Below are 25541 nucleotides of genomic sequence, written 5' to 3'. Positions count from 1 at the left end.
AGGAATGGGTAAGAAGATCCTCATTCCACTGTGGGGAAAGGGAAACCTTGGAATGGAGAAAAAGGGGTCCTCCACACTCATTTTCCACTTGGGCTTCAAGCATTGCTTTCATTTCGTGAAACTGCTTTCCCTGGAGCTGCTGGCTGTGTTCTGGGCAAGGGTCTTCCCCTGCTCTTCTCAGCCCCATAGTAGATAGGCAAAAGACTGTCGTATTATCATAAATGCAGAAATGGTGATTTGGAGGTGGCTGAGAGTCCCAGGGATTTACCCTCTCTTGCTTTCCTCTCCTGAAGTTTCAAAACACGGGGCCCATGGGGAAGGTGGATACCCTGCCTACCTGTTTGTCCACCTTTTAGTTCAGAGCTGGTCCCGACATCCCATCCTTCACAGTCCCACCCCACAAGAACCCAGCAAAAACATCTTGGTGAAGACATTTATTTAATATGGGGGGTGGGGTATTGCTGTCTCTGTCAGTGTGTAAAGGGTGGTAGGGAGACAACCAGAGGGACTTCTGTCCTGGAGTAAGAGGCTGTTCTGGCCCCAGGCAGTGGGGCAGAGAGCAGACTGAGGGGTCAGGGGAGGTGTGTAAAGGGGATAAGGTGAAGCTCTGCACACATCCTTAGGACCACAGTCCAGGCCCACCCAGTCACCAAAGCAAGAACCGAATAAATAAAGTGCAACCATGGGGTTTGGGGAGGAAAGGGAAGGTATGGGCACACCCACGCCCACAGCCCACATTCAGTGCTGCCAGATCTGGCCCACCTCCCAGCCAGACCCTCTTGTCCAATCACCCCTTTGTCCGTCCCTCCATGAGCCAGGCAGGGCCCCTGTTCAGCTACTGGAGGTAGCGATAAGCCTTAAAGCAGTGGTTGCCAGCATCAGCCACCACCACGTGGCCATCCGAGGTCAGTGCCAAGCCCTGTGGGCCATACAGTGGCTCTGCAGAAGTGTTGATATAGGACAGGAAGGAGCCAGAGCTGTCGAACACCTGGGGAAGGAGTGGAAAATGAAGGGAAAGGTAAGGTCAGACAGGTAAGAGGCTGCTTGGGGGAGGGGCACAAGGGCAAAGCAGGAAACTTCACTCTCATGCTATCCCTAGGCCTCACTCACCTGGATACGGCTGTTGCCCCAGTCTGCCACAATGATGTTCCCATTGGAATCCACAGCTACTCCTGTGGGAGCGTTGAACTGCCCGTTGCCCTCACCATGGGAGCCAAACTTGAAGAGGAACTCTCCATCGGCACTGTATACCTGGCGGGGGAAGGGGCTAGGGACTGAAGACCTGGCCTCAGGCACAGGGCGGGTCCGTGGAGAAGGATGGGGTGAAGCACTAGGGTTGAGGATCCCCAGATCTATAGTAGTAGCTCAGATCTTCTTCCCAGGTTTCAAATCCACATAGCCTACCACCTCTTGGATGGCTCAGCAGATGTCCACTAAACATATCAAATTAAGCAGCACATCTTCCCTGAGAAAGCAGCTGTCAGAGTTCTCAAACTCAATGACTGGTACTACCCAATGGCATGCGTCGCTCTCAACTCTATCATATTCTCTGCTTGACAGCCAAACAGTTCACACAACCCTTGACTCTATCTCAAATCCCTCTCAAATCTGTATTATACTTTATGTACATACTTTATCATGACCCAAGTTCTCATCTGGACCACTGTGAGACTAATCTTCCTGCCCCAGAGGAGATAGGCAAAAGACTATCCTATTTTCACAGATGCAGAAATGGGGATTTGAGAGCCACAGTGATCTTTCTAAGACACATAGGATTGCATCACTCTTCTGCCTGCAATCCTTCAAGGACACTCTAGAGCTACTGAGAAGAGAGTAAGCCCCTTAACAGGGCACATGGGCCTCACCCTCACCTTGGAGCAGTGCCCTCCTCAAATTCACTCTGAAATACATCTGGTTTCTTGAACACCCCTAAGGGTGTCCATTTCCCATTCCTGGCTCCTCCTTGCCCTCTGCCTCAAACACTCTCTTCTTTCTCTACCTCTGGTTAATTCTCATTTGTGCTTTAGGTCTTCCCCAAACAGTCTCCTCTGAATCAAATACTCATCCACAGTTCCCTGCACCTCCCTATTACAGAACCTATCGTATCATATTGTAATTTCCTAGTTACCATCTTCTCTTTCCTGACAAACCAAGAAGATAGAGAATATGTTTGCTTTGTTCATTACTGTAACCCCAGCTTCTAGCATAGTGTGTAGGACAAAGTAGCCATGCCATAAATGCTTATTGGTTCAGTGAATTATTTCAAGAGGGAAAAAAGGAGATGAGAGAGAAAGGAGTCTTGTGGAAGAGGAAAGGACACTGGGACAGTAGTCATGGAGTGAGGGAAGACACTGACCTTCACCGAATGGTTATGGAAATCCGTTACTACAATCTCGTTCTTGTTGTTCACAGCCACAAAATGGGGCCCTGAAATAGAAAATGGTTGTTAGGGCATTAAGCTCAGGTACTGAGTGGGACAAGAAAGAGTATCTGGAATGACACAGTATCTAGGGCTGAGATAAACCGTCTCCGGGATGATGACATTAGGGTATGCTAAAGGGTCCAAGATAGAGGAGAATGGGTCTTTATAGAGTTAGGGTATCCAGAGGAGTTTTCTGGGACATATTGGGATAGATCTTACAGTTGTCCTCCCATACCTGCAAAGTGGCGGTCAGTAGCCCCACGGCCCCCAAAACGTCCAACCAGCTTGCCATTCGGTTGGAAGGTGAAGACACAGCAAGATTTGTTGTCAACCACAATGATATGTCCATTCCGGTCTACAGCCACTCCTTTGGGCCCCATGAGGCGGCCGGCTCCAATCTTGGTCTAGAGATAGGAGGTACCATAAGGGGCTTTATCCCGACTAATGGGGAAAGCATTCCAGGTCCTACATCAGACCAGAACCTTGGGCTGAGGTTGGACCAGAGAGCAACAAGAGGCAGGATTGGACCATTTCAGGCCCTGACCAGCAAGAGGCACGAGCATGGTCAGCTGAGTTGGACACCAAGGGTACCAAGTGCAGCAAGTGCGGGCCTCTCACCTTGAATTTGCCCTCAGGGGAGAAGATGCTGACCCAACGGTTGTCATAGTCTGCCACGATAATGTCTCCATTGGTGTCCACTGCCACACCTGTGGGGCGCTGCAGCTGCCCAGGTGAGCGCCCTCGGACCCCAAAACGGAACTTGAACTGGCCCTCATTGGAGAAAACCTAGAGCAGAGGAGCAAGGGAGGGAGCAGGGAGGAGGGGAAACACTGTAGGCACAGAGGGAAGAAAGCAGGATTCTGAGGGAGGAAACCCCCCATTTATTCAGTCATTCAACAAGCACTCACTGACACCATGCTAGGGATACAGAGGAATCAAATGTGACAGCACACCTCAGGGAACATGCAGCAGAGGTGTGAAGGGGATTGTGAGATGAAAGGGGTTGGGAGGAATGGTGAGGAAAGACACCAAGAGAAGGGGATATTGGAGCTAATAGTCTAAAAAGGATGCCAAATGATGAACCAAAATCAGCCAAAAAAAAAAAAAAAAAAGTAATAGGAAATGGAGTGAACAGTGTGTGAAAGCACAGAGTTGAGTATGGGCACTGCTCAAGGACATGTCCTGTGTGGCTGGATTGAGGGGAACACTCTGGTGACCAAGAGGAGTTATGTTTTATCCTAGGTGTAACGAGGAGTCAATGAAAATATCTGGGTATGGAAGTGACAAGATCAAATTTATTTTTTAAGAGCACTCTGGTTACAGGGCTGGAAGCTAGTCAACCAGTCAGAGGCTGCTAAAGGAGTCTAAGTGAGAAATGATGAAGGCTTGGATCAAGGATATAGGCTGAAGGGAAGTAGATAGGAGGAAGACTCAACAGGACTTCATAGCAGACTGGAAAGGAGTAGGTGAAGCAGGAAAAAGTGTACAAAGATTACTCCATTCAGGCTGTAGGGCTGACAAGGTAACCCTCCTCCTAGATAGAATGAACCTTTCAACTTTTCCTCTTCTACCTCCTCCACCTCAGCTGCCCTGCATGCTTAGGTCTCTCCATCCTAGAAGCACCTCATTTAATCCTCCTTCCCTCTTAAACTAAGCCTTCCGGCTTCTCCTTCACAGCCAAAACATTATTCACTGCATAATTCTCCTATACTCTGCTTTGTTACAGGCTCTGGGGATACAAGATGAATTAACAGAGTCAGGAAGGAGTGGCCTTTAAGAACCCAAGTTCTGAACTTTGGCCTTGCTCTTTGATCCAGACCTGCTCCCTCCTTGATGGGCGGGGTTCCCCACTCAGCCCCACCCCCATGTCTTAGATCTCTGGGGCTGTTTTAACTGGTGCCATCAACAGACATCACCTCCTCCTGATGCAGACCTTCCAGCAAGCCTTTATCTGGCCAGCCAGCACAGCACATGGGTTCTGTACTGTTCCTCTGCATCAGGACATCACTTGACAGCATGAGAAGGGAAGTATCACAAGCTACAGACCAGAAGTGAGGGGGACTAAAAGGTACCATCGGGTCAGTGCCTCCTATAGTCTACACAGCTCGATAGACTGATGAGGCTTTGCAAGGCCATGTTCTTCCCATCCTATCTCATACCAGCTCTTACACTTGGAAAACTTCTACTCATCTTTGGATTCTTAGAATTTCCAGGTCATTTCTTCTGAGAACCTTTAATGACCAGCCCCTACCCTCCACAAATCAATATATACATGTAAAGTTAGGTCTCCTTGATGCATGCTTTACGGTGCTCTTTATATTCAGCTGTCACTTTGTGATTAATTACCTGTTAAATATCTGCATCCCTTTCTAAGGATTTAAGGCCCACAAAGGAAAGGGACTGCCTCTGTTTTGCTTGCTGCTGAATTTTCAGCACAGATATGGCTTTCAGCATTGAGAGGACACTCACCAAACAAATGAAGTCCCCAGGTAAATCTTGGACCTAAACTGGATATCTCCACTCAGATGCTGTATAGCTACCACAAACTTAATGTGAGAAAGTGAACCCATCAACATATACCTGGGCCTGCTCCTGAATGACAACCATGCACCTAGTCCATCAAGTACTATCATCTTCTTTCTTTTTGGAACTGGAAATTGAAATCAGGGCAGTTTACCAATGAGTCACATTCCTAGTCCTTTTTATTTTTTGAGATATGGTCTCACTAAGTTGTTGAGGATCTCTCTAAGTTGCTAAGGATGGCCTCAAGCTTACAATCCTCCTGTCTCAGTCTCCTGAGCTACTGGGATTATAGGCATGTGCCACCTTGCCTGGCAAAGTCCTGCCATTTATTTATTTATTTATTAGTACTGGGAATTGAACCCGGGATGCTTAACCACTTAGCCACATTCCCAGACATTTTTATTTTTTATTCTGAAACAGAGTCTCGTTAAGTTGCTGAGGGCCTTACTAGTTGCTTCGGCTGGCTTTGACCTTGTCATCCTCCTGCCTCAGCCTCCTGAGCTGTGGGAATTACAGGCATGTGCCACTGCACCCAGCTAGTCCTGCTATTCTTGATCCCTCCTTCTTCCTCAACATCTGATAACTCATCATATTTGCTTCCCTGATATGTTTAGATTCTGCTGGTGTCCTAGTTTGGTCCTTAATATTTCTCCTATGCCCTAGGAGTAGTAAGTAGATCCCTGACTTTAGTAATCTAAGTGAGAGAAACAAAATAAAATAAAACCAGACAAAAATCAAAAGAACTAAAATGACAATAGAACAAACTAATGCTTCTAGCAAACTATGAAAACTGCTATAGCAAGATGCTAAGGGAGGTCAGAGAAGGAAACTGACCAACATTCTGACTGAAGGGAAAGAGGATTTTTCATGAAGAGCTGACAAAATGTTTGGATTAAGACAATGACATAATATACACAAATTAAATTCTTCCTTCAAAATCACAGAGCTTTTTCTGCTCTGTCAGTGTGGTTCCAATGATGGGCTTTGCTTCACCCTATACCCCAGAAGAACCAAAAGAAAAAAAATTCACAAGGATCCCAAACCTTATGAACAAAGTGAGGTCTTGCACCCTATCTGGGATCCCAGTCCAAACTAGTTCTGAGGACCCTAGAGTAAGAGAAGCAAAATCTCATCTTTGGCATCTGAGATATGATATTGGGGCAGAGGTGGGAATAGAAATCAAAGGAAGGCTGCATCAGCTGTATCAGATGTTTGAGGCCTTCGCTCTCGCTCTCAATTCTTCACCCTTAAATAATGGACAGCCATATCTCCTCTCTATGGAATACAAAGCAACATCCATTTTTCTGTGTATGTGACCATGTGAGCACCATTTGTTTCACACCAGGAAAGATGTGTCCCAAATCTCAACTTTTGTGCCATAAGGTGATACAAGGAATTGGAAGGTGGAAGGTCTACCCAAGTAAAGACTCAGCACCTGTCCTCCTACCACCTGCTCTCCAGCCCTACCTCACCATCCAGGGTTAGCCCAAATGCCTCCCTGTGCTGCAATGGGCTTCTCAGATCCTCTGCTCTTAGGAATAGGGTAGGAATAAAGGGAGCTGGTTAGGACTGAGAATCTGGCCACAGAAGCGTTCTTGGTACCTTTAGCCTGCTAAGTGGAAAGCAGGGGCCAGAGAGGAGCTGTCACTGAAATAAAAGACTTTAGCAGAGCTGGATCAGGAAATTTAAAAGTATAGCTATTATGAGGTAGGGATCTTCAGGAAAATTTTGCTACCCAATAACATATTTCTAATAACTGAAGCACGTGGTAGTTAGAAATAATTCCCTGTGGTATAAAATCAAAATTCCACAGCATCATCTCCAAACCACTTACAATCTGACCTCAGCTACCCCCAGTTCCTAATAGTAATCTACTTGAAGCCCTATTGGTATCCTTCCAGTTCTCTGAACAGTCCCTTCTAGCACTTTCCTACGTCCTTGCCTTTGTTTACAGCCTTCACCTGGACAATGATATTTTTAACAACAGCTAATATTAGAAGGTTCACTAGGTGTCAGATACAGTACATTACATCACTTAATATTGCCAGCAACCATGAAAGATGCTTTTCCTAATTTTATACATGAGTTAACTACAGCTCAAAGAGGTCACATGACTTGTTAGTACGTGGCAGAGCTGGGATTCAAGCCCAGGTTTCTGGTTTCAAAGCCTGAGCTTTTAACTGTTTATTCCACTACTGACCCCTATACTGGGCTCTAGACATATTACAAGGAGTAGAGAAAAAAAGACATGTTTCCTGGTTTTAAAAAGCTCACAATGCATCAGCGACCATGTCCATTCAAGGTGGCAGATGCCTTAATCAACTGTGTGAGGTACTAAGTAGGCAGGAACAGGACCACCTGTAGGGTTGCACTACATCTTCTAGCCACTGGAAGGTATCCTCTTTGGTCAAGTTAGTCCCCCCCATTTAACTGTCTAGCTAACTAAATGATTTAAGAGACTCCAGGCAGGCAGTATTCCCCCTGGAGCCAGGCTGATATGTGGGAAGATAGCATGACAGGGCAGGCTACATTCTGACCACTAGGACAAAAGGGAGAAAGTAAGCCTGCCAGCTGGCAGCTCAAGAGGCAGAGGGGAAGGGTAATGACTAGATCATTGAGGTCTAGGATCTGATCTAATGTGAGCCATGGCCTGGGAGGTAGTGGCTGCAAGCACAGGAAACCCTGGTGTCTGACTGAAGGTACTGGTTGCTGTAGTGGCCTGTGGAGACAGGTGAATGGTACTATATGCAGGGTTTCATCTTTCAAGAGGTGACCTGTACCCTCCATTTTTTCAAAAGGTGGTAGTTTGAGAAACCCTTTTTGGTGAGAGGTAGAGGCACTTACTAGGGTACTTACCTGGATACACTGATTGTTGCTGTCTGCTACCACAATGCGACCACTGCTAGCTGCAGACACGCCTTGTAAATTAGTGAATTCACCCTTCTCTCTTCCACGACTGCCTGGGGGAGGGATGAGAGAGGAAAGGATATCATTTTGAACCTCCTCTCCTCCTTGCCCCGCCCCCTGCCTGAGCCCTCCCCCATCTGGCTCTACCCTCGGCCATCTGTACCAACACGGAAGACGAGCTCGTCCTCAATTGGGTTCTCCTTCCGTTTGCCACCTGTGCTGTACATAGAGCTGGGCCTACGCACCGCCTTCTGGCGCACATGGCTGCCTGGTCCACCAGGGGACTTGACACGGCGCTTCACGTCGTCAGGGGAAGGTGGCAGGTCCCCAGGACGCAGGGCACGCACACGGAAGGGGCTGCCACGCACTGGCTGCCCGTAGAGCAGCACTGAGAGGAGCAGCTCGCCTTCGGTGCGTGCAGTGTACACTAGCTCATAAGTGCCGTTCTTGTGGTCCACCACTGGCACAGGAAGGCGCGTGCCATCCGGGCCTGTGATCTCTGCTCGCAGCTCAGCGCTGCCTGTGCGCACCAGCCGCCCATCTTTGTCTTTGGTAGTGACAGTGAGCGAGGCGGGTTGGCCCACTAGTGCCTGGCGCAGGCCCTCGCCTGTGGCCACTGTCTCGTGTGCAGTGGCACTGGTGGTGAGCAATGCGCCCAGATTAAGCACCGATCTTCGCAGCCCATCAACCTCAAGGACCAGTTCTAGCTGTGCATTCTCATGTGGCCGTTCCGGGAAGGCCTGAGCTGCCAGAGCTGCCAGCCTCTCTCGCATGTGCTTGCGCACCAGTAACACCTCCGGGGCAGAGCCCAGACGCAGTGCCTGCTCCGCGAAGCTGCAGCTACTGCCGATGTGCTCCTGACCCTGGCGCAGTGTGTCTAACTGGGTTTGCAACACCTGAGGAGGCGAGAGGGGAGGAATGGCTGTGCAGACTGGCACCAAGGGAAACTCTGCAACTACTGATGAACTTAAATAGCACCATGGCATGAAAGAAATACAAAGAGATGTATGTGGATAAGGGAGATGCTGATAGCATCTATAAGGCCATGTTAGGAGACAGAAAACAGAGGTTGGGTAAAGGGAAGGCTGCTGTGGAAGATGTGGAGGGGGAGGGCAATGGAGGCAAGTAGACATCTCACAATAGACAATGATTGGAAAGGGTAAGCAGACACACCTTCTGCTTGGCCCCACAAATAGTCTCCAAGTCGCTGACCAGAGCCTGCTTGCGCTGCTGTAGCGCTTGCTCCAGGTCCTCGAAGGCTGCACTGATCTGGGCCAGGGCTTCTGCCTTGCGCTCTTGCAACTGCTGGCTGATGCCCCCGACTAAGGCAATAGCTGTAGACAACTGGGGCAAGCTGGGGAATGGAAACATCTCATAAAACAGACCATCCCTTTTCCCTGAGGACTCTAATTGCTACCCTCTGGGAGATCCTTAATTGATAACTTCTTGAGACTTCTATTTCTGCCCTCCCAGACCCTTTCTCTCCCCTCCCCAGGACACCTACCCTGCCACTATTGAGATACCATCACCACAGCCTCATCAGCCTTGGGCCCCACCCAGTGCCTACCGGCCACGCACAGCCTCAAGCTGGCGCTGCAGGGCTGCCTTGTGCTGCTCCACCACGTCCCGCAGCAGCACTGTGCCATGCTCCCGATGCTCTCCTGCACGGCACTCTCCGCACATGGCTGTCTCACAGGCCTCACAGTAAAATTCCATCGTCTGGCGGTACAAGGACTCTGGTGAGGCAATAGCCAAACTCTACAACTCTTTTGCCCTCTCCCCTTCCCATATGCCCTCCATGCCCCTCACCTTCCAAGTGCACCCCCTACCTGGACACTCATCTAGAGAAACACCTCTCACCCACAGTCACTTGGCTCCCTGCCATTGCCTTTCCTCCTCCTCCCACCCCAAGTCCTGGCCTCACTGGGCCTCGCTTGGGCCCACCTTGCCTTCATGGTTGGGGCAGGAGAGAGGGCGGCCAGCCACAGCGCTGAGGGGGTGGGGGTCCTCGGGGTCGTGGGCCCCATCGGGTGCTTGCTGCATGGCCTCCATGAGGCTGCTGATGAAGAAGTTGTTCTGCAGTGCTGAGACACCCTGCTCGGGGAGGATGGACGTCTGCCGACACACCGGGCAGGACAGCGTCAGGCTCTGGGCAGGGATGTAGTTCTGGAGACATCTGGCCAGGAAGAAGGGGCAGTTAAAGGAAGGGGGTGGGGCAGCCTCTACTTCCTCCCCCCATAGGTGTGAACCCCCCTCCTTACAGGTGTGCCATAATTACACTTCATTTTGAAACCTCTGTGATTGACACACATATACTTCATCTGCCAGCAGGTATAAAAGGCCTCTCATGACTGAATTGAAATATATCCCTGGGTGCTCTCAGAATAGCAGACATAGCTGCATTCCCCACAGTATGCACAAACACAGTTTTACCTTTCACAGGTGTTTATAAAACCTCAAGAAAATGTACAACTAGCCTCCCCACCCTCCTTTAACTCATTAAACATTTACTGGCTTCCCACTCTTGCCTAATTTGAGCCAAGCTCTGGGGATAAAAAGCTAAAGCACAGTGCTTGCCCTTAAAATAGTTCTAGGCTTCAGAGAAAAACAAAATCACAGAAATACAGAATTTAAAGCATTTAATAGTGTAATGATTAAGGGCATGAGTCCTGGAGCTAGGCTGCCTGGGTTTAACTCTTAGGTCAATGACTGATTATATAGTGTGACCCCTGACAAGTTACTTAACTTTTATGAGCCAAGGACTCTTCCTTTGTAGAATGGAGACAGTGAAGACTTCACAGGGTCTGTCAGAGGAGTAAATGTAAAGGACTTGCTTACATTTAAAGAGGACTAAATGCCTGACTTACCAAAGTGCTACATAAGGTAGGCTACTAATATTACTTATCATTAATACAAGGAACATAGTAGATGTAGTCATGAGGAAATATATCTGGCTTAGGTGAGTGGAGAAGATGGCCCAGGAAAGGCTATAGAGGAAGTAATGTAACCAAAATCTTCATGGATAAATAATTATTAGCCAGAGCAGAGAAAGATACAAGAGGAGGAGGAAGGGTGGTCCAGATATAGAAGAAATCAAGAATTAGCACAGTCTATGGGGATCTAGAAGCAGTTTGAACTGACTGGAGACAAAGTTCAATCCAAGGAATGTTAAGAGAAGTCAAGGAACGTGATGTTAATTCCAGCAGCAAGAGGGAGCTACAAGAACATGGGATAGTCAGGTTTGCATTTTTTTAAACTCCTTGGCACCAACCTGTGTAAAGGGTAAATCTGAAGGGAAGGAGACATCTTCTAGTTATCATTTATTAATAAGTACATGTATATCAGGTGCTATACTTTTCACTTTATGTTATCAGGCTCAGAAAGGGCAAATGGTCCAAGGTAACAAAACTAGTGAGCTCTGGAGTCTGGATTTAAATGCAAAGCAAAGAAAAGCATGTACTTAAGCAGTATACTCTTACAGTAGTCTAGGAAAGAGGTGAGGGAGACCTGGATTTAGGCAGTGGCAACACTGTTTGGGACTATGAGGTGGGAACAAATTTGAGAAGTATTTAAGTTTAACAAGTGAAAAGTGTTGATTGTAATGTGAAATGAGATGAATGTTGGCTGGATCCTGGGTTCTTAGCTTAGGTACCTGAGTGGATAGTAGTGATATTCAAGAGGATGAGAAACAGAGAGGAGTAACTTATAGGAAGTTTGGCATTTTCCAGTTTGGCTTAGTGAAACAGTGGAATATCCAGGTAGAGGGTACCAGTAGACAGTTGGAGAGAAGACAGGTTAGAAATAGAAATGGGGCTGCCATCAATATTTAGATAGCCTTTATATCCAAGGAACAGGATGAAATCAGTCAAGAAGGGATAAATAGTGATAGGAGAGAGGGAGGGATCATTCAGCATATATGGAACAAGGACAGCAGAAAGGCCAGAGGTGCAGCAGTGTTAGGGCAACAAGATGAGTCCAAACAGGAATGAATATTAACCAGGGTGGAATGCAGCTGAGGAATCCGATAGGGTGAGGACTGAAATGCCCACTGAACGTGACAAATGTGAGGGTACTTTTCTTCATGAGAGGAAAACAAAAAGAGTAAAGGAGTTGTGAGAGAAGAAAAGTTTGACTGATAAAAGTTGAAGAGTAAAGGGGAGGTCAGGCAATTGAATGGGAATGGGATTGAGGGACTGGATGGCACTGGAGGGGGAAAAGAGGACAGAGTTTTTCTGTGTTTGTGCTGGGAGTTTTGAGCATGTTTATAATTTAAGAAGGAGCCAGTAGAAAGGGAGAGATGGAAGGAATTAGCAAACCAACAGTACAAAGTCTTGGGGATGGAGGGAATGGCTTGGGTTGTCCTGAAAGGGAGGAGTGGACACCATCCTCTGATGGAAGAAAGAGGAAAAAGAGAAGTGGATATAGAGGAGCACAGGGGCAAAGTCCCAGAGAGGATGCCTAACTTGCCTCAGGCAAGATCAGCAGCAGTAAGGGCACAAGAGAGGAAGGAGGGAGGAGTCAGAGACTGTGGTGGCTGGGATTAGTCACTGCCATGGGGGCAGGGGGTATATGATACTTACTAGAAACAGACCTCAGGACTGCAAGCAGCTGTATTTGAAGACTGAAAATTTGTGGAGGGAAGACCTGTATTACCCAAACTCTCCATATCCTTAACCTCTTCTCTTAATGTTCTCTATACCTTTTCCACTAATGAAATAAAATTTAACACATACTACGTTCCAGGCACAATTTTAAATGCTTCACAAATATTAGCTTATTTAATCGTGACCTACTTTTCCCTGAAGTCTTCTCAAGTAGAGGGTGGTTTTTGTCTCATGCTCCACATTCCGTAGGGCCAGAGGTAGGGTGGAACCCCCCTCTTCCCAACTGGAACATTCTATTTGTCTTCAGCTCTTTTGAAACTCATGCCTCTGTCTGTATCACCCCTCTTTGTCACTGTCTCCACTGACCTAATAGTCGCTCCCCGCATTGCTGAAGTCTTTTTCCTGACTCACTCTCTTCTATTACATCCTGTCTCCCTCACATTCTGCCATCATTGTCGGTGCCTCTGATAGACACAAAATGACCTGTTATCATTGTGATTTCTTGATTCCTTAACCTCCTCACCCCAATGATCTTTTCTTCCATTTCACCCCAGCTGTCTATCCATGTTCCCACCACCAACCATATCTTATCAACGGCCACAGCGCCAACTCTGAAATCTCTTCTCCCAGCTCACTGATTCTAGCATTACTCCTGCAAAATACCTTCTAACTTACCAATTCCTCCTTCCTATCTGTTGCGTGTACCTGACTTCAATAACCATCAGTTTCCTAACTGGTTTCAATTCCACTCTTCTTTACTCCATTTTCCATACAACCAAAGTGAGCTTTAAAAAAAATATTTTTTAAAATTAAGATAATTTATTAAAAAAACAATCTATCTCTATATTTATTTATTTAGCGGTGCTAGGGATTTAAAAAAAAATTTTTATTTTGAGTCAGGGTCTCAGTAAGTTGTCTAGGCAAGCCTTAATGATCCTCCAGCTTTAGCCCTCACAAATTGATAGGATCACAGGCATGCACCACTACACCTGCGCCCCCCCCCCCAAAAAAAAAATCTCATTTATATCACATTACTTTGTGAAAGAAAAAAAAAAATAGAAAGGACCTCCATACTTTCCCTCTCTGCTTAGAATAAAATCCAAATACTCTCCTAAAACCTGCAAGGGCCCCCATGAATTGCCATGACTGATTTCACCTCCTCTCAGTTTCCTCCTTACTCAGTTATACATACTAGCTTCTTTTTTGGTCTCTGAATATGCCCTGATGACTTCTTCCTTAAGGTCTCTACCCAGATTTTCTGTTGCCTACAATAATCTACATGTCTACCTATTCTCATCCTCAGAACTCAGGTCAAATGTAACCTTCTCATAGCTATCCCTGGTAACCACATAGAATATCCTCCAGCTCATCACTTACAGTTTGTTTACTACAAAATACTTAGTAGAAGCTGCAAGTCTTTTGATTATTCACTTATTTACTATCCAATGACTACTAGAACATAAGCTCTTTGAGAGCAGGGACCAAAGGATAAATGAGTGGGTTCTAGTGAAGAATGAAGGCTCTACAGTCAAATCTGGATTCAGATCTCAGCTATTTACATGCTGTGTAGCCTTGGCCATATTTCTTACTTAATGACCCCAAATCTTAGTTCCCTCCTCTCTAAAATGGGGGTAATAAAGTATCTATTGTGAGGATTAAATAAATCAATATATGTAAATCACTTAGAAAGTCCCTGGCAAGCCAGGCACAGTGGCACATGCCTGTAATCCCAGCAGCTTGGGAGGCTGAGACAGGAGGATCACGAGTTCAAAGCTAGTCTCAGCAATGGTGAGGTGATAAGCAACTCAGTGAGACCCTATCTCTAAATAAAATACAAAATAGAGCTGGGGATGTGGCTCAGTGGCCAAGTGCTCAATCCCCTGATACCAAAAAAAAAAAATCAGTGAAAGTCCCTGACAAACAGCAATCAATATGTTGTAGCTATTGTTATTATCATTATTATAATTTCCTAGGCACCTATTTTCTTCAGGAGTACTCAGTGATCTGGGTACAGGAGAAAGTGCAGAGATGTCCAATTACAGCTCTGATCCAGCACTGAGCTGTCATGGATTTAGCAAATGCCCAAGTTATGAGGGAACTATGTAGGGGCTAGTCAGATGATCATCCATAGGATCTAGGATGGGCAGGAAAGAAAAGAAGGTCAGGGAAGAGTCAGTGACTGGGAGAAAAGGGAGCAGTTGAGGGGGCTAGACTTTTTTAGGGAGTCAAAGATAGCATAGTGGCAGTGGGGTAATAAAAGACACGAGTAGAATACTGAAGTTTATGACCACAAAATTGGTATTATTCCAGATCATGACCAGACTGAGACCACTGCTGGGAGAGAGTATCACTGAGATGGAGTAGAGAAGAAACAATGAAGAACTAAGAAGCATAAGTGGTTAATGAAGTCACCACGTTGATATAAGAACTTGTGAGTGGTAAGGCTGAGACCATTTCCTATTGATGAGGGGAAAGGCAGTGGAGCTAGAATTTCAAAAGAGCAGATCTGGAAGGGAAGCAATGTCTTGGGCAGAGCCAAGTTTCAGTGAAGATGGAACAGATGGAAGGTTTAGATGAAGGTGATGGTGAGAAGGACCCAGGGACCAGGACATCCAAGAAAAACTCAGGAGGAGTGAGGGTCAAAGAGAGAATATGGTCAAAATACAGATGTGATCATGCATAAAACCTTGCAAAGGCTTTCTGTGGCTTTCAAGGAAAGGCACACATTCTCTAACAGATATACCAAGCACACATGGTCTGGCCTCCAGTTCCTTCTCTAGCTTCGTCCCAGGCATCCTCAATCACCCTTGCTCTGCTTCAGCAGAGCTGGAGAGAGTGGCTTCTTTCATGTCCTCTTTCCTGCCTAGAATGCTCTTCCAATTTCCTTTACCTAGTTAACTAACACCTGTTCATCCTCAGAATCGCACCTTAGGGAAGGTTCCCTGATTCTCTGGACTATAACAGATCCTATCTGCCAAGTTCTCATAGCTGACACTTTATCTGCAGCACTAATTAAGGGTGCAATATTACATTTATCCACAATCTGGCTATATTATTATTTGATTACTATTTCCTTCACTATTCTATGGTCTTTTGTTTTTAGGGGTTTGTTTTGTTTTGTTTGCGGTACTGGGGATGGAACGCTCTACATAGAGCTACATGCTCAGCTCTTTTTGTTTGTATTTTGAGAAGGAGTCTCATTAAGTTGCTCAGGCTGGCCTCAAACTCCAGATCCTCCTATCTTAGCCTCCCAAGTTGCTGGGATTACAGGTATGTGCCACCATGCCCATCTACTATAATTCAGGCTCCTAAAGAGAAAAGATCATATCTGTTTTTGCTCATCACCATATACTCAATGTCTGGGACAGGGTCTGATATGTACTAGTTGCTGAATAAATAAATATTCAATGAATGAATGATGATTAGAAGTCTAGAGGCTGGGAATAATTGCCTTTCAATCAATGCTTGAGTATGACAATGAGGATAGGCAGGAAAGGACAGACCTGGCTTCAATAATCCTCCTATTAGTCACAAAATCCACAGTGCCAGAGCCGACTGAGAAACTCAGAACTGTCTGATTTCTCTGTGATATTGAAAGCCACCTTGGGATCTGGGAAGGAGCAAAACAAAAACATTTTCTGGGAAGGAACCCTGGCCTAGTATTAGCAGATTTTGGAACTCACAGGTTCTTATAACCAAACCCTTTTCTCCAGCAGATTGGGGATCACCTGCTTCCCCTCCCATGAGTGAATGTTTCCCTCACCAGTATACAACCCCTCACCTCTCACAGAAGGTATGCAGGCAAGGCAGAACTTTGGGGCACCGGTACCGATCCAGGCAGATGCTGCACACAAGGAACTGCTTGTCCATTGGCTGCACTTCTGGGCCAGGGCTGTCCTCCCTCTTTGCCATGGTGACCACAGATGGCTCCTGCCACTTACAACAGCCTGTGTACAGAGAGATGGTCAGCAGCAGAGAGGCCAGCACTCCCTCTTTCCATCTGATCCCCACCATTCAAATCCCCTGCAGAGAAATTCATCCCTCTCTTCCCTGACAGAAACAGGACAGGGAAGTGACTAGGAGCAGTAAAGTGGATGTGATGAATGACCCCTGAGCATGATGATCTGTTTCACGGCACACTTGGGTTAACCTGGCTCAGTCTCTTGCTTACCATCTGTGTGACTTTGAACAAGCATTCTTTAAGCCTCAGTTTCCTAATATGCAATTGAGCAAATAATAATTCCCTACCACAAATGGTTGTTTTCAGAATCTGAAATAGTACACATCAAGTGCATGGTACAGGGATGTCCATCTTCACTGACACACCCACTTTTCATCTCTTCTGCCTCTCCCAAACCCTCCTCCAAGAGCCTTCCAAACTGGGCATGGTGGCACATGCCTAGAATCCCAGCTACTCTGGAGGTTGAGGCAGCAGGATCACAAGTTTGAGGCCAGCCTGAGCAAATTAGTGAGGTCCTATCTTGAAATAAAAAACAAAAAGCACTGGGTGTGTAGCTCAGTGGTAGAGAGCTTACCTAACAGGAGAGGGGCCAAGTTTCATGCCCAGTACCACACAAAAAAAGGAGCAGGGCAATTAACAAAGTAACAAGTAAATATAAAATTACACAAGGTGTCACATCAGTATTGGGGGAGTACTATAAAAACCAAGAGGATATGATGAAAAAGAACACTTCTGACTGGAGATCAAGGAAGGGCTCTCCAAGCAGTGAACCTAAGCAAATCTGAAGATGAGAGAAAATTGGTAGGGATGAGGGTGGGAAACAAGGAATTAGGGAGAAAATCATTCTAGATTGAAGAAAAAGCATACGAAGATTCTCAGGCAGAAAGCTCATTGAGAACTGAATGAACCATGTCGTTAAGAGGTGGATTTGAGAAATAGATTTGAGATGAGATTATAAAGGATTTACAGGCCAGGTTAAGAATATGATTTTATCCTAAAGCGGGGAAGGAGGTGATATAATTTACAAGTAAATAAAAATAAATTAGAAAGTTACTCTGGGCCGGATGTAGTGGCTCATGTCTGTAAGCCCAGGAGCTCAAGAGGCTGAGGCAAAAGGATTTCCTTCAAAGCCAACCTCAGCAAAAGTGAGGTGCTAAGCAGCTCAGTGAGACCTTGTCTCTAAATAAAATACAAAATAGGGTTTTGGGGATGTGGCTCAGTGGTCAAGTGCCCCTGAATTCAATCCTGTATTACCACCCCATTCCACACCCCCGCCCCCAAAGAAAGTTATTCTGGTAACTATCAGAATTGAAAAGAGAAAGAAGCAAGGGTGGAATCAGGGAGACCAATTAGGAAGCTACCCCAGTCTTCAGGTAAAATGATGTTGGATATTAGCAGAGCTATAGGCAGAAAGGTGGACTGATAAGAGAAACAGTCATGGAGTAGAATCAAAAGGATATCGTGATGAATTGGACATACAAAGGAAAAAGGAATGTCAATAATGACTTCCAGATTTCTCACTTGAGCAAATGGTGGGCCTTTAACAGACAGCAGAAGCTAAGAAGAAGTTGTCTGGGGCATTTTGTTCCAGGCATGCTGTTTAAGGTGTCTCTGTGATGTTCAGATACAGTTGTCAAGTAAGGAACAGAACATAGGAGTTCAAAAGAGAAGTCTGGGCTGGTTATCGATTTGGAATCATTGGCATATCGATGGCACTTAAAGCAATGAGAATGGCTGTCTTGGGATATAGAGTGGAGTAAGAAAAGGGCTGCACCCAAAGATGCAGAGCTAGCAAAGGCAAGTAAGGTGGAATGGGAGGAGACTCAAGAGAGTGTAGAATCAAAGAGATCTGGGGAGACAGCTTCAAGAAAAAGATGGGGTTGCTGGGCATAGTGATGCATGTCTGCAATCCTAGCTACTAAGAAAGCAGAGGCAGGAGGACCACAAGTTCAAGGCCAGCCTGGCCAATTTAGCAAGACCTTATCTCAAAATAAAAAGTGAAAAGGGCTGGAAAGGGTTAGGTATGTGGTAGAGCACCCCTGAGTTGAATTCCCAATTCTGTTAAAAAAAAAAAAAACGGTGTGGGAGGGGAGATAGGTCTGGCATAAGATAAGGACTGAGAAGTGTTTACCAGATTTGGTTGTGGAGGGAGTGGTAAGGGCAGAAGCCAGGACAGAGTGATTGAAGAATGCATGGGAGGTGAAGTTAACATACATAGCAGATGTAGACAATTCATGACAGAAATCTGGCCATGAAGGAAGGCAGAAAAATAGCCACACTATTTCAAAACAGGTTGTGACTAGGACCAGGTCACCAATGCTTTCCCCATTTAGATGTATCATGGGTCTCTCTAGAGACAGAGAATGAATGAACGAATGAATGCATGCAAGGGGCCAGTTCAGAGCCCTCTTCAAGTGTGGGAGGGAGAGGAGAAGGGCTGATCTGTACATGCCTTATGTTTGTGTGAGAGTGGGCATGGGCAGGTTTATAAGGTCATGTCAGAGAAAATCCTCTCCTGACATGGGCACTGGGTTCCTGAGTTTCTCTCCAGATGTGACAGATTCAGAATCTGGAGACTTAACATAGCAAAAGGGAAGGCAGAGTGAGGGGTGGCAGAATGAAAGGGGAGCTGCTGGAAGCTAACTGAAGCTCTAGTCTAGAGAAAGGAGGAAGAGTAGGAGTGGTCTGCAGAGCCCTGCTGGGGCAGCTGAATGTCAGACTCCACCTCTCTCCAAGCCCCAGGGGCTCTCCTAGGCTGTCACTCAGGGGCGGGGACTGGGCTATAGCCAAGACCAATAGCTCCTCCCTCCCTTCCCCTTCCTGCTTCAGTTCCCCACCCAGACTTACTGATGAGGCCATACCCCAGTCTGAATCTAAGATTCTCTTCCTTTCCTGGGCTCCTAGACCTACCTCTCCCATCCCACTGTACTCTAGAGATCAGCCCCCCAACAGGCAGTGGTTCAAGTGGGCAATTTATCATAACAGACACTTAAGAGGGTCTTAGACTCAGAGCTGGATTTTACCCTCCTTCCTTGAGCTGCTTTCTGCCACCCCTACATCCTTAATCCCACCCATCCTTTATGGCTCAGTTCTAAAGGCATCTCATTCCCTTATTCAGCATTCACTCAATACCTCTGCTGGGGATACAAAGATAAATTGTCACAACTCAGCTTCATGGATTCCACAATCTAATAAACAGATCACTGCAATGTGAGGATCACATGGGCAAACAGATTGTTCTAGGAACTCACAAAAAAAATTACCTAACTCAGATCCGGAGCAGGGGTGGGTCCAGAGATTGCAGGTCAAGGGAGTTTGAAAGAAAGTGACATTCTAGCTGAGAACTACAAGATGAGTAAGTTACAGAGAACATGGTGCCTTCTGCTTCAGGAGGCTGCATCAGTCACAAGAGAAGGCTAAGAAATGAGAGGCAGAGGTAAGTAGGATCTACATCACACAATGCTTCCTTGGCCCTATTAAGGAGTTTAGACTTTATCCTTCCCTGCTGAGGTATTTAGGTTTTATCCAAAGAACAAAGGAAAAGTTTGGTGGTAGCTGGGGGAAAGGAAGTTTAAGCATAGAGGTCATCAAAGTATATTTTTTACTGCTATGGGGGAAATAGCTTAGAGGGTCAAGAGTGGAAAGTTAAGACTGCCTTGATTAGGGTAACAGGAGAGAGACAGTTGAAATGGATTTCATAAGGAAGAATCCACTGAACTTGGTAATTTGTTGGTTGGTTTTTTGTTGTTATTGCTATTGTTGCTATACTGAGGATTAAACCCAGGGATGCTTTACCACTGAGCTATATCCCCCAGCCCTTTTTATTTTGAGACAATGTCTCACTAAGTTGCCCAAGCTGGCTTTGAACTTGTAATCTTCCTGTCTCAGCCTACCAAGCAGCTGGAATTACAGATGTGCACCACCAGGCCTGGAAACTGGTTAGTTTTATATGAAAATCTAGGGGGAAAAAAAGGAATTTTAATGATTCCTAGTTTTCTATCTTGGAAACTGGAAGAAGATTAATTTGCACGAGAGGGTGATGAGTTCAGTGTTTAATACAATGAATCCAAGGAATGCCAATATTTAATACAGGCCCAGGAAGCAAAGCCTGCAAAGAAGATTAAAAAGGTATAGCCACAGGAGAAGGAAAAGCAGAAAAGACAAATGTGAAGGCCCAAAGAGAAAACAGCTTCATAAACAAGGGAGTGATCTTCATTGTGAAATACCACAGCGAGGGCCCATGATTTTAAGTCCAAAAGAAGCAGACATTAACCTCAAAGAGTGTAGTTTCTGGGAGCTGGACAAGAGGAAGTCAGATCAAGGGAGTAAAGCAAGAACTTGATTTTGAACAAATGAAGACATCTAGTGCTGTCTCTACTAGATACTTGATATCTACAAAAAATGTTTGTAGGCTCTTCAGTTTCTCCAAATTCCCAAACAACATCTAATTTTCCCTACTACTTCTTCCTACAATCTCATAAGATTCCCAGTTATACATGACTTACACAGTGATGGGTGGAGGTACCCAAGGCACTGTTGAAAAGTGTATTTAAGAGGTCAGCTAGGCTCTCTTGCTAAAAATGACTCACTCCCACTTACTAGCCTCCATGTGTATTTGATCATTTGAGACCTCAGCAAAACAACAAATGAGTACAGGATATAGCTTTGGTGCTTTCTCTGGAACAAAAGAAACCTTGGATGAAGTAAAGTCCTCAAATCCAGGGAACCCTTTCAATAAAGACTGGTAGATAAGGAAAGAGACGAAATTCACAGTAGCAATCTCAGCACTACTTTCTTAGTAGTGGAATGAATCCTCCAATCAAACTTCTCTGGGCCAGGCCCTTTGAGTGGGGATTGGAGGCATAAAACTGAATCAAATGTGCTTCCTATCTTTCACAAGTGTTCAGACTACTGTGGGAAATAGACATAAATCAACTACAATATGATAAGTACTGTGACACTGACATTTCCAAACTTCTATGGCAGAAAGAATTTAACTTGGTAGAGAATATAAAAGGTTTCCAGAGGAAGGGATATTTGGGCTGGGTCTTGAGGGACAAGTAGGAGATTGATAGGTACATTGGAAAACCAGTGAGTAAAGAAAGAGAAACAAAAAATTAACAAACACAGACTAGTTGGGCAAGAGAGCAAGACTTAACTGCATCTTGGACATCTCTACCAGGAAAATGCACAGGGCTATTCCAATTCATTTTCCTCTGACATACTCTGCTTGCTGTATTTCTCATTTCCATAGAAGGCACCAACATTCGCCCAACCACATCAGCTAGAACCCTGGTAATCTCTATTCTGACTTTTCTTTGACCTTTCAGATACAAGCTATGACTATATCCTTGATGCTGCCTCTAAAATGTATCTAGATTTTTAAAAGTCAGGAGACCTAGGATTTAGCCCTCACTGTCACTCCACTAATACAAGTTCTTCCCCATCCACTTACTTGTAAATTGGGTCTTTTTGTTTTCAAAATCTGAGAATCCTAAGGCTCTGTTTCAAGCCAAAGGTCTCTACAAATTTTAATACATGTCCATGATAAAATCTCGGTTTATACTACCTTGATTATTTGATTTTTTAGTTTCCCCCATAAGGTTAGGTGTGTTAAAGGATGACCCTCCTTACAAAATAAATGTTTGCTGAGTTTCAGTCACCCATGACATTCCTTCTCAGCACCTTCACCAGCCATACAGCTTTTCTGTTTTTCTGAAGGCAAGCTATGCTATCTCAACTATGATCCCCTTTCCTCAAGATCTTTTCTCAGCAAGAATGCCATTGTCCCCTAGGTGGCTGAAGCAGTACCTGGCACATAGAAGATATTCAATATATGTTGATGACAGAAGAGCCATGTTTAAATCTCTGCAGTTCCCTTTCAACAGAAAGTCAAAAACCTAAGGCAATAACAAGATAGTGAATGAAGTTCTAGGAGAAAGAGCTCCACTTAACATAAGAAAGATTTCCCACGGCAGAGGGTAGTAAGTGCTCTGTCACTGGAGGTATGCAAGCCAAGATAGGCAGGGCACCTGTCTGGCCTGCAGCTCTGATTCCAATTCTGCAGCAAACCAGAGCCCTGATTACAGGATGAATGGGCACTTGTGAGATGGACAGACTGGCACGGAGAAACCTGTGAAGAAGACCTCTGTACCTGCCCTAACATCCCAGATGTATTTCCCTGGTGGGGCCAATCCTGGATTTCTGCAGTGCACGTCAGACCCCCACATCAGAAACATGCTCAGGGCCTGCCTTTAGTCTGACTGATCTCCCTGGGGTGCAGCCTGCCCTTCCAACCTGCAACCATCTGTCCCTGCAGGTTTGCAGTCCAGTATTTTAAGCCAAGTCCAGTAAGGAGGAGGTCAGAACCAGGGAGGGGCCAAGGGTCCTCCAGACGGAGCCCATACTGTAAAGGAGCCAGCAGGGTCTTTTCCTACAAGAAACAGGCTCCTTGCGAAGCTTCTTGTCCAGCAAGCAGTGCCAGAGGAAAAAAGGATGTCCTCCATCCTGGCTAGTGGGCCTCTGAGTGCCCAAGGAGGATGGAGGTGGGGGAGATGAGGGGTGGAGGTGCCTGCACCATGGAGAAAGGAAACCTTCGGACAAGCTGAACCATAAGATTCCAGAGTCCCACTCAGCAACCCCACCCACCCTCAACCACCCTCGGCCGCAGCATTCGCCACCCTTCGCCAACACACACAAGCTCCCAAACCCCTCGCTCCTAAAAGGCACCATCACCCATCCACCCGCGCTAACCCGCCTCGCCCGCACCCCCCTTCGCCCCGCAAACATGGACCTCACGTGAGCAGTCACAGCCCGAAGAATCCCCCCGCTGCTCTCTTGGTCATGGACACGCCTCACGTGGCCGGAGACAGGAACAGCTTTTGAAAAGCATCTGCGCCCCCACCCACAGACGCTCGGACGGACACACGGTCGCTCAGACCCTGACCCACACCCAGGCACATCGGGATAGCCAACGCACCCTTGGGGCCCCCAGTCGCACTCACGGTGTTGGAGCAGGATGAGAGGGCAAGGCCCGGACTGAGGCCACTCGGAGGGGCCCGCGGCGCTGCCCCCGCTGCCAGCGCCCGTCCGCCCGGCCCTGCCCGCGGCGGCGCCGCCCCACGTCCCGCGCCTCCGCCTGTCCCCGCGCCGGCGCCGCCGCCGGACCAGCCGCACAGGCCGGAGGGAGGGGCTGGGGCGGGGCTGCAGACCGGCCGGGGGAGGGGGCGACTCCAGTCCCGAAGACCCACCCACGCCCCTCCCGACGCCACGGAGGCCCCGCCCACACCCTGCCCGTCCGCCCCCAACCCGCCCGCACCGCCTCCCTAACGCCCCTGCGGCTCTAGCCAGCTCTGCCTTCAGAGGTGCGGCTGGGGAGCCGGCAAGCCGGATCTTGGATCTCATATCCCGGATCTCCGCCACCTGCCTCCCGCTCCCGAAGGCTCTGGGAAGGGCGGTGTGGTCGATCTCAGGTACTGGGATGAGGCTCCTTCAGGAAAAAGCTGCTGGATTAGCAGGGATTTCGAACTCTGGGAACCCGCCCTGGCTGTCTCCTGGATTTCTTGGAGGTTGGGGGGTGCCTATGAATTTGCTAGTTTGGTTTCTGCTGAGAGCAGGGATCTTCTGTACCTCTGCACGAACTCTGGGCGGAGAAAGGCAATACTCAAAGCCCTGGGAAAAGGGATTCACAGTATAGATAGGTGAGACTAGTTGCCTCAGGAGCCCCCTTGTAAGGAAATTATGGTTCAGACCATCCAGCGACTCCCTTCCTCACACCAAAGACCCAGAATTGTTCTCACAGTCATTGCATTATAGAAAAGCAGTCCAGATGGGAAATAATAAAAAATTAAAACAGGGATTTAGTGCTTATTATGTACTAGACACAGAACTAATCACTTTACATACATTACCTCATTTAATACTCATAACCGTAATAGATAGCTTCTTTTATTTGGCCCGGTTTACAACCGAAGGAACAGGACTGTGGCTCCCCAAGGCATTAACTCTAATCACTCAGAAACTGGTGGAACAAGGATTTGGGCACTACGGCGAGTCATTTGAAACTCAGTGCCCTTATACTGAAAGAACCTCAGTGGCCCCCAAAATGCCCACTGCCTCAATAATCAAGCTCCAGTCAGATAACTTTAGACCAACCAAACCCCAGGAAGTCTGCCTGGGAACTGCAGTATCCATGACAATTAGGCTCCTGTGAAGCCCCGCACTATAAGAATCTGCTGACTGGGTTGTTCCCTTTCTCCACCCCTCCATAGCGGGGGAATGTTGAAAATTCTGGAGCTTTCTTTGGCCAAGGGGCAATAGAAGTAGTGACACCTAGACCCCAACTAAACTAGAGCTGTTGGGAAGCTTTCTTGTGACTTAAGGCTCAAATTTGGGCTCAACACCTGAGTGCAGCAAGGATCATGGAAACTGCCTCAGTCTTTCAAGTTTTGAGTTCCAGCAACCAGCACAGGAGTGATCCAGTTCTTGTGAAGAGCCTAAGGGGTTGTTCATGTTTAGAGTTCGGGAATAGGGTCCCCAGCAATCCAAGATGAAGAAATTGAAGACTGTACCACACTATTTTAGGCCCCCCTTGGACTATTTTCTCAACCCTAAAGTCCCCCAAATTGTCAAACCTCTACTTAGAAGGTTTCACAGATCCCTTTCTCCATGCCCTCTTCCACTTTTCATTCCGGAATTGGAACCCTACTCAGCCTTCATATATATTGGCCTCTCTGCCTGTCATCTAGTCAACTCTTCAGGTCTTAGCTTTTCAAGTGGACTTGCCTATCTCTGCCCCAGTCTAAGTTAGATGCCCATTCACTCCCAAGCAAGCCCTGTATTTCTGTACCCTAGTACTTCTCACTCTTTTGTAGTTGCCTAGTTACTTGTCTCTATTCTTCATTAGGCTGTAAGCACTGTGAGTAGGGACCATGTTTTATTCACTGATATTTCCCCAGGGCCTAATGCAATGCCTGGCAAATAAAAGCACTCAGTAAATGTTTGCTTTGTGATTGAATGCATCGTGTAGATCAGCAAGCCCAAACTCCTCTGGACCCTATGTTCCAGAGGAGCATAGCTGTTTTGGTGCTGACCTGAAGGGCAAAATAAAGCTGTGGCTCCAGTT

General features: G+C 46.7%; 1 protein-coding gene across 4 annotated transcripts; it reads right to left on the bottom strand.

The window, feature by feature from the left end:
- Positions 1-419: 419 nt before the first annotated feature.
- Positions 420-23555, bottom strand: Trim3 (tripartite motif containing 3). Of its 4 annotated transcripts, none has more exons than XM_027919931.2 (12): positions 23397-23555; positions 16238-16403; positions 9797-10028; positions 9420-9571; positions 9026-9206; positions 8016-8748; positions 7802-7905; positions 3041-3208; positions 2658-2826; positions 2357-2427; positions 1111-1251; positions 420-988 (listed from the first exon to the last, which is right to left on the bottom strand). In XM_027919931.2, exons 2-12 carry the CDS (start codon positions 16366-16368, stop codon positions 836-838), a joined length of 2235 nt encoding a protein of 744 aa, XP_027775732.1. In that variant the 5' UTR covers positions 16369-16403; positions 23397-23555; the 3' UTR covers positions 420-835. The 4 variants fall into 4 exon arrangements, with proteins under 4 accessions (XP_027775732.1, XP_027775731.1, XP_027775734.1 ...); XM_027919930.2 differs by having other exon boundaries at positions 23422-23555; XM_027919933.1 differs by lacking the exon at positions 23397-23555 and having other exon boundaries at positions 9797-10656; positions 16238-16327.
- Between the last annotated feature and the right edge of the window lie 1986 nt (positions 23556-25541).

Source organism: Marmota flaviventris, chromosome 9 (assembly GCF_047511675.1).
Source record: "Marmota flaviventris isolate mMarFla1 chromosome 9, mMarFla1.hap1, whole genome shotgun sequence".
Lineage (NCBI taxonomy): Eukaryota > Metazoa > Chordata > Mammalia > Rodentia > Sciuridae > Marmota > Marmota flaviventris.
This window is presented reverse-complemented; position numbering and strand designations above follow the sequence as displayed.

Bases quoted from the DNA above. Each gene is read 5' to 3' on its own strand.
- Trim3 (XM_027919931.2), bottom strand. From the start codon at position 16,368: ATGGCAAAGAGGGAGGACAGCCCTGGCCCAGAAGTGCAGCCAATGGAC. The intron at 3,209-7,801 runs GTAAGTACCCTA...CCTCTGCTCTAG, and splicing joins GCAACAATCAGTGTATCCAG to GTTTTCTCCAATGAGGGCCA. The intron at 989-1,110 runs GTGAGTGAGGCC...CTCCTTCCCCAG, and splicing joins GGGGCAACAGCCGTATCCAG to GTGTTCGACAGCTCTGGCTC.